At 32.4% G+C, this 15,669-nt stretch overlaps 1 protein-coding gene across 1 annotated transcript in view; it reads left to right on the plus strand.

The window, feature by feature from the left end:
- Positions 1-15,669, plus strand: part of jpt1b (Jupiter microtubule associated homolog 1b) — a 33,190-nt gene that overhangs the window by 14,518 nt on the left and 3,003 nt on the right. Inside the window, exons 3-4 of the mRNA XM_056452933.1 lie at positions 8,397-8,506; positions 15,516-15,546. Coding sequence (XP_056308908.1) covers positions 8,397-8,506; positions 15,516-15,546 — 141 coding nt within the window. The remainder of the gene's footprint in view (positions 1-8,396; positions 8,507-15,515; positions 15,547-15,669) is intronic.

The following is a 15,669-nucleotide window of genomic DNA, read 5'->3' on the forward strand; positions in this document are numbered from 1 at the left end:
TCTGTCTGTCTTGTCTGTCTGTCTGTCTGTCTGTCTGTCTGTCTGTCTGTCTGTCTGTCTGTCTGTCTGTCTGTCTTTCTGTCTGTCTGTCTTTCTGTCTTTCTCTTTCTTTCTTTCTTTTTCTGTCTTTCTCTTTCTTTCTTTCTCTTTCTTTCTTTCTCTCTCTTTCGCTTTCTTTCTTTCTTTCGCTTCTCTCTTTCGCTTTCTTTCTTCCTCTCTTTCGCTTCTTTCCTCTCTTTTCTCTTTCGCTTTTCTTTCTCTCTTTCTCTCTTTCGCTTTTCTTTCTCTCTTTCTCTCTTTCGCTTTCTTTCTTTCTTTCGCTTCTCTCTTTCGCTTTCTTTCTTCCTCTCTTTCGCTTTCTTTCTCTCTTTCTCTCTTTCGCTTTTCTTTCGCTTTTCTCTCTTTCGCTTTTCTCTCTTTCGCTTTTCTCTCTTTCGCTTTTCTCTCTTTCGCTTTTCTCTCTTTCGCTTTCTTTCGCTCTTTCTCTCTTTCTCTTTCGCTTTCTTTCTCTCTCTCTTTCTTTCTCTCTTTCTCTTTCGCTTTCTTTCTCTCTTTCTTTTTCTTTCTTTTTCTTTTTCTTTCTCTCTCTTTCTCTTTCGCTTTCTTTCTCTCTTTCTTTTTCTTTCTTTCTTTTTTTCTTTCTCTCTTTCGCTTTCTTTCTTTCTTTCTCTTTCGCTTTCTTTCGCTTTCTTTCTCTTTCGCTTTCTTTCGCTTTCTTTCTCTCTTTCGCTTTCTTTCTCTTTCTTTCTCTCTTTCGCTTTCTTTCTCTTTCTTTCTCTCTTTCTTTCTCTTTCGCTTTCTTTCTCTTTTGCTTTCTTTCTCTCTTTCTTTCGCTTTCTTTCTCTCTTTCTTTCGCTTTCTTTCTCTCTTTATTTATTTATTTATTTATTTATTTTACAAATATTTCCCAAATGCTGTTTCAACAGATTGAGGAAATTTTCACAGTATGTCTGATAATATTTTTTCTTCTGGAAAAAGTCTGATTTGTTTTATTTTGGCTAGAATAAAAGCAGTTTTTAATTTAAGACTATTTCAAGGTCAATATTATCAGCCCCTTTAAGCTAAATTTGCTTTGGGTTGTCTACAGAATTTGCCCAATTACTCTTTTAACTTAATTAACCTAGTTAAGCCTTTAAACGTCACTTTAAGCTGAATCTAGAAGAATATCTAGTCTAATATTATTTACTGTCATCATGACAAAGAGAAAATAAATCAATTATTAGAGATGAGTTATTAAAACTATTATGATTAGAAATGTGTTGGAAAATCTCTCCATAATTGGGAGAAAAACATACAGGAGGGCTAATAATTAAAGAGAATATAAACTGTATATACTGTAATATGGTAAAATGCAGAAGTTTTCACTAAGGGATTTAAATTACCCTGTTTTGACCATAGTATATGTCCATAAATCCAATAAACCACAGATATTTTGTGGTTATGGATGACTATGGTAAGCAACAATTAACCATAGTATTTTTATTATTTATTATTATTATTATTATTATTATTTATTTAATTTTTATTATTTAATACTGGAAATGGAAATCACTGGCATATATTTTGGGAGTGTCCAGTGATTAAAACGTTTCTGGGTGGACGTGCATAAAGAAATGGAAAGAATATTGAATATTACACTAGCTTTTCACTTTACGGCTTTTATTTTTAAGAATTTCTGACATCCTGATAAGTAGGCCTGAGAAATATCTATTTGACATTGATAATTGCGGCCAAACAAAGCAATCACTAGGCATTGGTTACTTCCTGAAACCCGTACAGTCTGAGAGTAGTTGGAAATTGTATACAACATTTACTCACCGGCCACTTTATTAGGTACACCTTTTCAACTGCTTGTTAGTGCACATTTCTAATCAGCCAATCACAGGGCAGCAACTCAATGCGTGTAGACATGGCCAAGACGATCTGCTGCAGTTCATCTCTGACTGGTTTCTTGGACATGACAATGAGTTCACTGTACTTAAATGGCCTCCACAGTCACCAGAGCTCAATCCAATAGAGCACCTTTGTTATGTTGGGAAACAGGAGATTGGCATCATGGATGTGCAGCCGACAAATCTGCAGCAACTGCATGATGCTATCATGTCAATATGGTGCAAAATCTCTGAGGAGTATTTCCAGTACCTTGTTGAATCTATGCCATGAAGGATTAAGGCAGTTCTGAAGGCAAAAGGGGGTCCAACCAGGTACTAGTAAGGTGTACCTAATAAAGTGGCCAGTGAGTGTATATGGTCAGTATTGCAAAACCATGGTCACTTTGTGGTTATGATTGACTATCACCATAGTATTTTTAGTTAAATTGGAGATGGTAAGTCAGTGATTTTACACGATTACATTTACATAATAGGTCAAAAACAAACAAACAAACAAACAAAAAAACATGGCAGCTATTAAAAAGGCATGGTAAACAGTGGTTGTGGCTACTGATCTGCAATATTGTGTGCTTTGTTGTGTAAAATATTGTCTTTGTGAAGCTCTCGTCTGCATGTTGTGTATTTGTTTCCTCTCCGATTGAACGAGCGAATCTGCTCTCCTACAGGAAGTTGAGCGTGTCAGGACAGGAAGCTGACAGGAAGCTGTTGTGATTGGCCATTGTGTTTCATGCAGGCGTTTTCTCTCTTTATTTGTTTATTGTGTCGGCTAATGGATCATAAGAGTCGGATCTGGATGTAAAATCACATTCCAGCGGTTTGTGTTGAGAATAGACTGCAGGGGTGAAGCAGAGGTCAGCGCTTTACACTAATGGAAGTGAAACTCTCTGTGTTGTAGATCTGCTTTTAAAGCTTCATGACTGTTGCGTTGCAGTATGAGTTTTCTTTAAATGTTCAGTACATACAATCTCAGCTTTAAATGGCTTAAGTAACACAAGTGTATGTGTGTGTGTGTATACATTTTAATTTGATAAATCTGGACTTTGGATGAAGTTTAGTTAAATTTAACTGCTTTAATTTTAATGGCATTGTGTTCATTCATTCATTTACTTTTCGGCTTAGTCCCTTTATTAATCTGGGTTCGCCACAGCGGAATGAACCGCCAAATTATCCAGCATATGTTCTACGCAGCGGATGTCCTTCCAGCTGCAACCCTGTACTGGGAAACACCCATACACACTCATTTACACACTCCTACACTACGGACAATTTATCTCATCCAATTCCCCAATAGCACACGTGTTTGGACTGTGGGGGAAACCGGAGCACCCGGAGGAAACCCACGCCAACACGGGGAGAACATGCCAACTGACGCAGCCGAGGCTCGAACCAGCAACCTTCTTGCTGTGAGGTGATCATGCTACTCACTGCAACACTGTGATGCCGGCATATTGTTCTTAGTTTTTATTTATTTGTTTATTTATTTATTTTATTTATTTGTTTATTTATTTAATTAATTTATTTCTTTGTTTGTTTTATTTATTTATTTTTTTATTTATTTTATTTATTTTTTTATTTATTTTATTTATTTGTTTTTTTAATTTATTTTATTTATTTGTTTTTTTATTTATTTTATTTATTTGTTTGTTTGTTTATTTTTGTTTATTTATATTATTTGTTTGTTTGTTTGTTTATTTATTTATTTGTTTGTTTCTTTATTTGTTAGTTTCTTTATTTGTTTATTTATTTGTTAGTTGTCCTGAAATCAGTCATTATATTATTATACAGATATGGTTGCTCTACATTAATCTATGCATTTATTTATTTATGGATTTATATGCACACACACTGTAAAAAATGATGGGTTTCTCACATTTTCTTCATGTAGGTCCAGGAGAATTCGATTGTTAACTTTAATTGTTTGGAAACCGTTTATTTTGGTCTCATTTGCACATCTGGTTGACTAAAGGTTGCATTGCAACTGCATGCCAATTACTTCTCATGTGAGTATTAGTAGACTGTCTGCTTAATATCTGCTGATACTGCTCCTTCAACAGACATTTAACTGACTATAAGAAACTTTGCAAGTACATGTCAACTTACACTAACCCCAACCCTTAACAGTCTACTTATAATCCAATGAGAATGAGTTGGCATGAAGATGCAATGTAACTTAATTCAAAACCATCAAAACGGACCATCAAAATAAAGTCTGACATTGTTTTACAAATTTAAGTGGATTGAACATAAAACAATTAAACAAAAAAAAAACTCAATTGTTAATTCAGCTCTTTTTAAAGTAATATGAACACACACACACACACACACACATACACACACAGAGGGCTTTGTTTGTATATAACTGTGCCTGCTTTGCTCAAAGGTGGATTTGAAGTATTATACACCTCATTAAATGCTCTTTTTCCATGGATATAAACTAATTTTGAGAAAAGAGCCTTTATTGACAAGTATAATATTTCAAATCTCCTTATGTAAAGCAGGCAAAATTATAAACAAAGCCCAGAGTAAAAACCTTAGGAATATATGAATAAATCTGTTCTGATATTATGTAGCAGTAAACCCATAACCGTCTCACAGAAGTGTGTTTTAATGGAAAACAAAGAAAGTACAAAGTTTACTCTACATTAAATAATGGACTTGCCTATTGATTTATTTATTTATTTATTTATTTATTTATTTATTTATTTATTTATTTTTATATATTTTTTTAAATTATTTTTTTTATTATTATTTTTTTTTAAATATATTTTTTAAATACATTTTTTTATTTATTTATTTATTTTTAGTACTAATGTATGAAATCTATCAGACAATCCGACCATACATAAATGTCAGAAAAAATTCACATTCGACTCTCAAAACAGCTTAATTTTTTGTTTAAAAACATGTTTTATTTTTTAAATTAATTTTTATATTTATATATATTTTTGTTATATTTTTATATCTATTTTTATATTTATACATTCATATTTATTATATTTTGTTTATTTTTTATATATAAAAAATATATAATATTTGTCTTCATTTTTATAGATTTATATTTATTTTTATTCATTTATATTTGTTTGTAATATATTTGCTTGTTTGTTTTTAATCGTACAAATAAGAAAAAATGCTGACAGGCTTTGTTTATTAATTAGTCTTTGTTTTTCCACAAGACTGGTTTATTCCGCATTCTGAAAGCTCTTCCGTTCTCATCATCCTTCTCTGCATCCTCTGCATTGTGTCTTTATTTATTTCATTATTTTACTCTGTTACATTGAAGCCTTTGTTAATATTATTCCCTTTGGAAACTACACTTCCCATAATCCTCCAGAATGGCTGTTGCCATGGAAACTGGGAGCGCTGCAAAACCGCTCCACAATAAGTGGACACTGCAGTGAAAGTGAACAATGTAATGGAGTCCTTCCATTTAAAGGATGAGATTATTTCATAAAAACATGACATTTATTGATGTGATTTATCTGTTATATTTATGGATATTAAATATGTGTGGCCTTTTGTGTATAATTGTAGCGTTTTGTTTGTGTGTGTTTTTAGTAAAGCCCGTAATCATTCATTCTGACTTACTGTTGTTGTTGTTGTTGTTGTTTTTTTGTGACCAGAAATCTCTCCCAAAAGACATTATAACTATGTAGAGGAGGCATCGTTGTGGCCTTTTATTTACATTTGAACAAAGTAGAATGTCTAAAATGATCCATACCCATCTCAACAATCAATTTAAAGCCTTTATTGACTCTTACAGCAATCAAACTCTTCCTATAATTGCTGATCTGCATGTTTACACTGGTATTTTTACCCATTCATCTTTAGCAATGAGCTCCAACTCCTCATCACCCTGTTCTTTAGCTCCCTCCGCAGATTCTCAATTGGGTTTAGGTCAGGACTCTGGCTGGGCCACTCCAAAATGTGGACGTTTTGGTCTGCTAGCCCTCTCTTTACCACTTTCACTGTCTGTTTTGGATTGTTTTTGTGCTAAAATATTATATTAATATTAGTTTTGCTGCAGACTTCCTAATGTTGTTGAGAATTTTTGATGTATTGCTCTGTTTTTCATGGTGCCGTTTACTGTAATTAGATTCCCTAGCTGGAAAAACACACTCAAAACATTAGGTTTACTGCAAGCTTTGTATGTTTATAACACATTTAGATCGTCTAAATGTCAATTTTTTCATTGTTTTGGAGCACAGTAGCTTATAGATATGCTTAAAATGAAGAATACTCTTACTAACATCTGAAAAAAAGTCTTTATTTTAGTTTTCATGGCACCTTAGAGAGGTACCGATAGAAATGTACACCCGGTCGGGCTAGTTCTATCCCATGAATGAAAGCTGCACAAAGCAAATGGGGCTGGTTGAATAAAAATAACCAAGTCAGAATTTGGCTGGGGTGTGAATATGAAGAATTTATACACTCATTGTGAGATAATACATTGTTTAATTAGTCATTTGGCAGCAATTGATATTTATTTCATCATTGATGACCCTTTTGTATGCATTTCTTTCCTCTTATACACTTTTTTTCGCCATTGAAATGTTTTAAAAATGAATTGAATGAAAACCTCTTCCAGTAGAGACTTGAAGCAGTGTGTTTCTGAGTTCATTTGATGATATAATCCCTCCATTGACTCTCAGTGAGCTTCAGTGTTTATAGAGCTTCATGATAAAGGCTCTTTGTTTGTTGGTGTTGAAATGCTGTGTGTGTGTGGAGAGCATCACAACACTCAGACGCTCCTGAAAGCCACACATCAGTCATCTATGATAATATAATAATGTATGTTTGTGTTAAGAGCTTATTTATTCAGACAGATCAAACAGAGCTGCTGTAGATCAGAGTCTGATTTCACTAACCAAGAGAATTAGGTGTGACTTAATACCATAGTGCAGATTTTACTGTGATTGTTGAAGTGAATTCAACACCAAACCAGAAGTGGTTATTGTACCAAATGTCCTTTAACATTCCGTTCATCATGAGCTTGTACTGCATCACATTGCAACAGTGATGAATAATGGATGGGAACCTGAAGCTGACGGGATGGTTTCTCAAGGGAGAAAAACGTTTATGTTTTATTATTTGTCTGTTTTGGTTTTGTCTGAATTAATTAGTTTTTCTTTTTATTATTAAAATGTTATTTTATATTTGTTTTATTTCTTTTTATTTATTTCGTTTATTCTATTTTATTCCTGAATGAGTAACACCGTATGATATGCCAGATGTGGAAAATATGTCTGAAATTGTGCAAGAAAATGATTAAAAAGGCTGCTTGCTGTGCATTACAGAATATTTAAACTGATTATCTTTTTTTTTTTTTTTTTTTTTTTTTTTTTTTTTATCTTTATAAAAATGTGTATATTTATATTTTATTCATTTATTTTTTTCCCCAAACATTCATTGGGGTGTACTAATTTTTGCACCATGATCTTGGGTTATAATGTTGTATGTTATAATATTATTATTATTATTATTATTATTATTATTATTATTATTATTATGTTTTTGTTTATTATTATTATTATTATTATTATTATTATAAATGTTTTTGTTTATTATTCTTATTATTGTTATTATAAATGTTTTTGTATTATTATTATTATAAATGTTTATTATTATTATTATTATTATTATTATTATAAATGTTTTTGTTGATTATTCTTATTATTGTTATTATAAATGTTTTTGTATTATTATTATTATTATTATTATTATTATTATTATAAATGTTTTTGTATTATTATTATTATTATTATTATTATTATTATTATTATTATAAATGTTTTTGTATTATTATTATTATTATTTTTTTTTTTTATAAATGTTTATTATTATTATTATTATTATTATTATTATTATTAATGTTTTTGTTGATTATTATTATTATTATTATTATTATTATAATAAATGTTTTTATTATTATTATTATTATTATTATTATTATAAATGTTTTTGTTGATGATTCTTATTATTGTTATTATAAATGTTTTTTATTATTATTATAACAAATGTTTATTATTATTATTATTATTATTATTATTATTATAAATGTTTATTATTATTATTATTATTATTATTATTATTATTATTATTATTATTATTATTAATGTTTTTGTTGATTATTATTATTATTATTATTATTATTATTATTATTATTATTATTATTATTAATGTTTTTGTTATTATAAATGTTTTTGTTTATTAATATTATTATTAAGAATCTGTTTTTGTTGTTGTTGTTTATTATTATTATTATTATTATTATTATTATTATTATTATAAATGTTTTTGTTGTTTATTATCATTATTATAAATGTTTTTGTTTATTAATAATAATATTATTATCTATTTTATTATTAAATTTGTCAATTGTTCAGTTTAAATGTAATCCAGAAAAGTTCAAACAAAAACCTCAATTCAGTGTAAGGTCCAGTGATTTTCATTGCGTGTGTGTCAATCTGATCTCTGAATAACTTGTTTTTGTTTCTTTATCAGGTGGAGAAGCGTCTGGAGTGTTGTGCGGTGAACCTTCTGCTCCTCTGAGACGATGTCAGCCTGCTATAGTGTACGATGAAGGTGCAGGAGAGCCACAGCCCAACCATGAGGTCAGTTCACCAACAAACCTGCCACAGCAGGACTTGATTGAGTTAAGCTACACCTCACTACACCACTGAATCCAAAAGACTTTTACTTCCAATGCATGTCTATGGTTAAAGTACAATACAATATTGATACAGACTTTCACTGAGAAGTTCTTAAACGCAGACAGATGATGTCTCAATACACACATGAAAAACACACACAGTGGCGCAGTAGGTAGTGCTGTCGCCTCACAGCAAGAAGGTCGCTGGGTTGCTGGTTCGAGTTTCGGGGAGAACATGCAAACTCCACACAGAAATGCCAACTGAGCCGTGTTGGCGTGGGTTTCCTCCGGGTGCTTTCGTTTCAGTCACATTCCAAGGTGAATTGGGTAGGCTAAATTGTCCATAGTGTATGCGTGAGTGTGTGTGAATGTTTCCCAGAGATTGGTTGCGGCTGGAAGGGCATCTGCTGCATAAAAACATGGATAAGTTGGCGGTTCATTCTGCTGTGGTGACCCCGGATTAATAAAGGGACTAAGCTGAAAAGAAAATGAATTAATTAATTAATTAATTAATTAACTAAATATTCACATTGTGCATAGCATTGCATATTAGTCTTATTTTAGTATTCAGCGTTTTTAAAAATGATTAATGTAATGTTTTTGTGTTTGCGTGAATTACATTTTCTCTTTTTGGTGTTGTTCTTTGTGTTTATAATGATTTTATTCATATTTTGTTTGTTTATTTTAGTCAATGAACTGAGTGAAAATAGCTCAAGCATTTTATTTGTTTTATTTTCATTTTATATGCCTATAATATTTAATTTATTTAACAGATTCTTAGTTTTATATAATTCTGCTTTTCAAATTTGATTTAACTGTAATTTACAATATTATACTATAATATAACTATGACTTTACTATACCAATATGTAATATTAATTTCTATACGAGTGTTTATTTTTAAATTTATTATTTGTTAATGTTTATATCATTTTTCTTTTCTAATTTGATTTATCTTACATTTACTATAGTATACTTTAGTAAAAATATGACCAATTTTCAATTCACCAATAGCACATGTGTTTGGACTGTGGGGGTGTTACGGCCCAAAATCCAAAACTGGCTCTGTTAATGAAATCAAGGTTTGAGCCGAACATATGAAAGACACAGATGCTTGATTTCAATTCAATTCAATTCCCCTTTATTATTATAGCGCTTATACAATGTAGATTGTGTCAAAGCAGCTTCAAATAGAAGGTCACAGTAAATAGGAACAGTGTAGTTCAGTTTGTAGTGTTTAAGTTCAGTTCAGTTCAGCTCAGTTCAGTGTGGTTTAATAATCACTACTGAGAGTCCAAATATTGAAGAGCAAATCCAACGATGCGCAGCTCTACAGATCCTGAACCATGCAAGCCAGTGGCGACAGCGGAGAGGGAAAAAAAACTTCACTAATGGCGGAAGTGAAGAAAAAAAACCTTGAGAGAAACCAGGCTCAGTTGGGCACGACCATTTCTCCTATGGCCAAACGTCTTGTGCAGAGCTGCAGTCTCAGTGGCGGAGGCTGGAAGCTGGCCTCAGCGAAGACTCGTCTGTCTCTGGAGCGTCACAGGAATCAGTCTCATGTTCTCCACTCTTCCATGACCATCACAGTAGCTGCTCAGGATTCGGCCTGGTCCATTCGTTGGTCTTGGATCGAATCAGTGAATCAGCTTGAGCATGACAGATTGACGTCCCCATCAATGTATATTTAATATCATTAAATAAACCCTACAAAGAAATGAACAAATAACAGTAGATGGGTAGGGCAGCTAAATCAAAACAGTTCCCTGACTATAGCTGTTCTTCCGGGAGAGATCTTACCTATAGCTCCCGTTAAAAAGGATAAAAACAGGCGAGCCTTTCCCAACCCTGTTCCTGAAGGCACACCAACAGTACACATTTTCAGCCTCTCCCTAATCAAACACACCTGAATCAACTCAGCAGAACATTAGAAAAGACCCCAAAACCTGACACGAATGGGTCAGATAAGGGAGACATACAAAATATGTACTGTTGGTGTGCCTCCAGGAACAGGGTTGGGAAACACTGAATTAAATAACAAAACGTGACTCTGAAAATTAATATCCACTACCTGCTACGAAGTAAACAAAGTATCTAAATTAGCAAAATAGCTAACACAGTGTGAATACAAAACAATCAAAAAGTTAACAAAGACATGGCAGTAAAAAGAGCGCTGGCATGATCCTGGCATGTGCGGAGCACCACCAGCCGGACCGCTTGAGAGCGATTGAACTAGAGAGAGACTGAGCTGCCATTGCTCTCAGCCTTATAGACAGGGAATCCTAATTATGTCAACAGCGTCATCCAATCCGGATAAGCCGTTCACATACTCCACCTAAAACTCAAGACAAGCGCAAAAACAAAGCACACAACCATACCAAAAGCAAAATATAATATAAACCCACGTAACTGGGGGGAAACTCCCGCCAACACAAAAAGAACATGCAAACTCCACGCAAATGCCAACTGACTAACCCGGGACTCGAACCAGCAACCTTCTTGCTGTGAGACGATCGTGTTTCCCACTGCATTTTATTTGATAGATGTTTTTGTTAATGTTTATATCGTTTCTTTTTTCAAAATATGATTATCTATAATTTACCATGTCATACTATAGTATAACTATGACTTTACTATACTAATATATAACATTAATAATTATATTAATATATAAATTGCAACAAATGCTGTAATACTTCATCTTTAATACTTAATACTTAAAACAAAAGGCTTTAATATTTAATATTTTTTATTTTCTATTGTAAAATGTCTGTCATTTACCGTTTATGAACTGCGTTTATAACATGACTGAACTCTCAGATGCTTCCTCATAACTGTACTGGCCTGTAAACTGACTGTACATGTCCAAAATAACACGCTTCGTCTGTTCTCCACCCAGTTAACAGCCGCGCACACACACACACACACACACACACACACACACACACACACACACAGCTGCTCTGCTCTTTATGTGGACAGACTTCAGTTGTTTGTCCTTCGCTGCAGGAATGTCTAGCCTGTATCTGCTCTCTTTATGAGCTTTTCTTTCTTTTTCCTGCTCTGATTGACTCTGCTTTTACAGCACACCGTTAATCATTACTCACTTTTATTTAAGACACAGATCCTCACGTCTTTTCTTTACTCCAGACCTTTAAAACCGCTCACAGAAATCACTTCTATTCAACTTGCTTCTAGACTGATTTGATTTGCTTTAATTTTCCGCATCTGGCTCATTTTGTAACTCATTCGTCCGCTAATATAATAAACATTCTTGCTGACTTATTTATTTAATTTTTTTTGTTGAATCAAATAGATTTTTCTTGCCCTTTTATCAGTGATGGGATTAATAACACTATAAATAATCTGCGTTACAAATACGGGATACTATTTATTTATTTATTTATTTATTATTACTTTAATTATTTATTATTTTATTTATTTATTTATTTATTATTATTATTTTAATTATTTATTTATTTATTATTATTTTAATTTATTTATTATTATTATTTTATTTATTTATTTTTATTATTTATTTATTTATTTATTATTATTATTTTAATTATTTATTTATTTTTATTATTTATTTATTTATTTTTATTTTAATTATTTATTATTATTTTATTTATTTATTTATTTTTATTATTATTTTATTTATTTATTTATTATTATTTTAATTATTTATTATTATTTTAATTATTTATTATTATTTTATTTATTTATTATTATTTTAATTATTTATTATTATTTTATTTATTTATTTATTATTATTTTAATTATTTATTATTATTTTATTTATTTATTTATTTATTTATTTATTATTTTAATTATTTATTATTATTTTATTTATTATTTATTTATTTATTATTATTTTATTTTTATTTATTTTTTCAGTCATGAGTAGGCCCACACCGAATTCCACAGATTTCCGCAGATTTTTAGGCCATCCTTGAGTCTGTTTATTTACTTGTGTAAATGTGTGCAAATGTATACACTTAAATTAATTTTAGTATAATTATTGACTAATATGAAAATGTTCTTGATTTATTTACAATACTGTTTGTAAAGTAATATGTTCTGTCTTTTTCGTAGAGATATTATATGAGAGACTTGCTTTGTTCACCAAATAAGCAGATCGAATTAGATTCGCATAGTAAACATTAATAATAGTTAAAAAGGGATTACTTTTTATTTCATATATTAAGTTTAGTTGGGAAACTCCCAAAATCCGCATAAATCCGTAGATTTTTACCAAAATTCTCCACAGAAATGGCTAAAAATGTCCTCTTATTCTCTCTGGGCCTAGTAATTAGTTTCTTTTATAATGATGTAACTGTTATTATTTGAGAGAAGTAACTATACTTAAGCTGCGGTCGCACTGGGCTTTGTGTGTGTGAAATTCTGTCGTACGGCGCTGCGAAAAGGGGCGGGATTAAACAAGATGATTAGCCATTTGCTCAATGTTTTCAATTTCTGTCCAGAGAGTTCCTGTTTTGATCCTCGATTGGTCTCATGCAGTCAAGTGATGCGATTTCGCAGGTCAGAGTTCACCAAGCTTGAACTTTGCACCGCAGCGACCTGCGAAACTTGACGCATGACCATGCGTTTCCGGTCTGACGCATTCACGTGCGTCTGAATGGAAGTCTATGGGGAGAAAAGTCAAGTGTGACCGCAGCTTTAAGCTACGGTCACACCAGTCTTTGTGTGTGCGAAATTCTGTCGTGCGGCGCTGTGAAAAGGGGCGGGATTAAACAAGATGATTAGACATTTAAAAAAGCAAGCGATCTCTTCATGTTTTAAATTTCTGTCCAGAGAGGTCGTGTTTTGATCCTTGATTGGTCTCACGCAGTCAAATGATGCGATTTCGCAGGTCAGAGTTCACCAAGCTTGAACTTTGCACCGCAGCGACCTGCGAAACTTGACGCATGACCTTGCGTTTCCGGTCTGACGCGTTCGCTTGCGTATGAATGGAAGTCAATGGGGAGAAAAGTCAAGTGTAATCGCAGCTTTACTCGTTTAAAGGAACGTGCCCAACACTGCCTCTACAAATTAACTTTAATATTTTTAGTCAGTTCAACCTGATTAACCTATTAAAGCAGGGGTGACCAACCCTGTTCCTGGAGATCGACCTTCCTGCAGATTTCAGTTGCAACCCATGTCAAACACACCTGCCTGTAATCAAGTGCTGTTCAGGTCCTAATTAATTGCTTCAGGTGTGTTGGATCAGGGTTGGAGCTGAGCCTTACAGGAAGGTCGATCTCCAGGAACAGGGTTGAGCACCACTGTATTAAAGTAAGTTAAGGTAATAGTGTACATTATTGCTGCCTTTTGTGATTGTTGAATCTCATACAAATTAACTTCATGATCATTTTAGTCAGGCCTGGTTTCCCCCACAATCTAAACACATGCGCTGCAGGTGAGTTGATTAACTAGATTGGCCGTAGTGTGTGCGTGTGTGGGAGTGAACTAGTGTGTATGGGTGTTTCCCAGGACTGGGTTGCAGCTGGAAGAGCATCTGCTGTGTAAAACATATGCTGGATAAGTTGGTGGTTCATTCCACTGTGGCACCTGCTTATAAATAAGGGACTAAGCCAAAGGAAAATGAATGAATGAATGATTATTATTTTTTTTTTTGTCAGCATTCTTAGTCAGCATAAAACTGTAAGTTTGAACCTGATTAACTTTAATAAGTTAAGCTAATGATGTACATTATTATTGCTGCCTTTTTTATTTTCATTTTGTTGTTGTTGAATCTCTGACAAATTAACTTCAATCATTTTAGTCAGGCCTGGTTTCCCTCACACTCTAAACACATGTGCTGTAGGTGAGTTGATTAACTAGATTGGCCGTAGTTTGTGTTTCCTAAACGAGTGTGTATAGGTGTTTTCCAGTACTGGATTGCAGCTGGAAGGGCAAAACATATGCTGGATAAGTTGGTGGTTCATTCCGCTGTGGCACCTGCTTATAAATAAGAGACTAAGCCAAAGGAAAATTAATTCTTTTTTTTTTGGTGATTTTATTTATTTTTCAGCATAAAACTGACTAAAAGCTTTAACATCTATCTGTCTGTCTATCTGTCTGTCTATCTATCTGTCTGTCTATTTATCTGTCTATCTATCTGTCTGTCTGTCTGTCTGTCTGTCTATCTGTCTGTCTATCTATCTGTCTGTCTATTTATCTGTCTATCTATCTGTCTGTCTGTCTGTCTGTCTGTCTATCTATTGGCTGTCTGTCTGTCTGTCTGTCTGTCTGTCTGTCTATCTCCATACCTTTTCAAACTGTTTTAATCTGTGTGTCTAAACGAGTGTGTATGGGTGTTTCACAGTACTGGGTTGCAGCTGGAAGAGCATCTGTGTAAAACATATGCTGGATAAGTTAGTGGTTCATTCCGCTGTGGCGCCTGCTTATAAATAAGGGACTAAGCCAAAGGAGAATGGATGAATGAATGAATTTTTTTTTTTTGTGATTTTATTTATTTATTTTTATTTATTTATTATTTTGAGTCAGCATAAAACTAAGTTTGAACCTGATTAACTTTAGTAAAGTAAGTTAAGGTGCTGATGTACATTTTTATTGCTGCCTTATTTTTATGTTGTTGTTGTTGAATCTGACAAATTAACTTAAATATGTTCAGTCAGTTCAACTTGACCGTGTTTGTTGAAACCTTATTAACTCAATAAGTTCAAGTGATGGTGTAATTATTGTATCCTTGTCTAATTATCACTGATTGGTTGGATGTTTTTTTTTTCAGTTTTGTTTGTTTACCTTTATGTAAAGTGTTCTTTGGTGATTTGAATGGCTGTGAATGAATGAAATGTAGTAGTAGTAGTAGTAGTAGTATTGTTGTTGTTGTTGTTGTTGTTGTTGTTTATTATTATTATTATTATTATTACTACTACTACTACTACTATTCTTAATGCTGTTTTAAGAGTGTATTGTGACTAAATAATTGGTTTCTTGTTTTGCAGGATCATCATGAATATGAGCAAGAGAACCACGGTGAGTCTGAGTTTCCTCCTTTAGGTGTGTGTGTGTGGTTTTTCTGTTTTTGTTTGTCTGTTTAGTGTGTGTGCATGTTGTTTTTATTTTTTTTCTTGTGTCTTGCGTGCATTTTTGCTTGTT

Source organism: Danio aesculapii, chromosome 3 (assembly GCF_903798145.1).
Source record: "Danio aesculapii chromosome 3, fDanAes4.1, whole genome shotgun sequence".
NCBI lineage: Eukaryota > Metazoa > Chordata > Actinopteri > Cypriniformes > Danionidae > Danio > Danio aesculapii.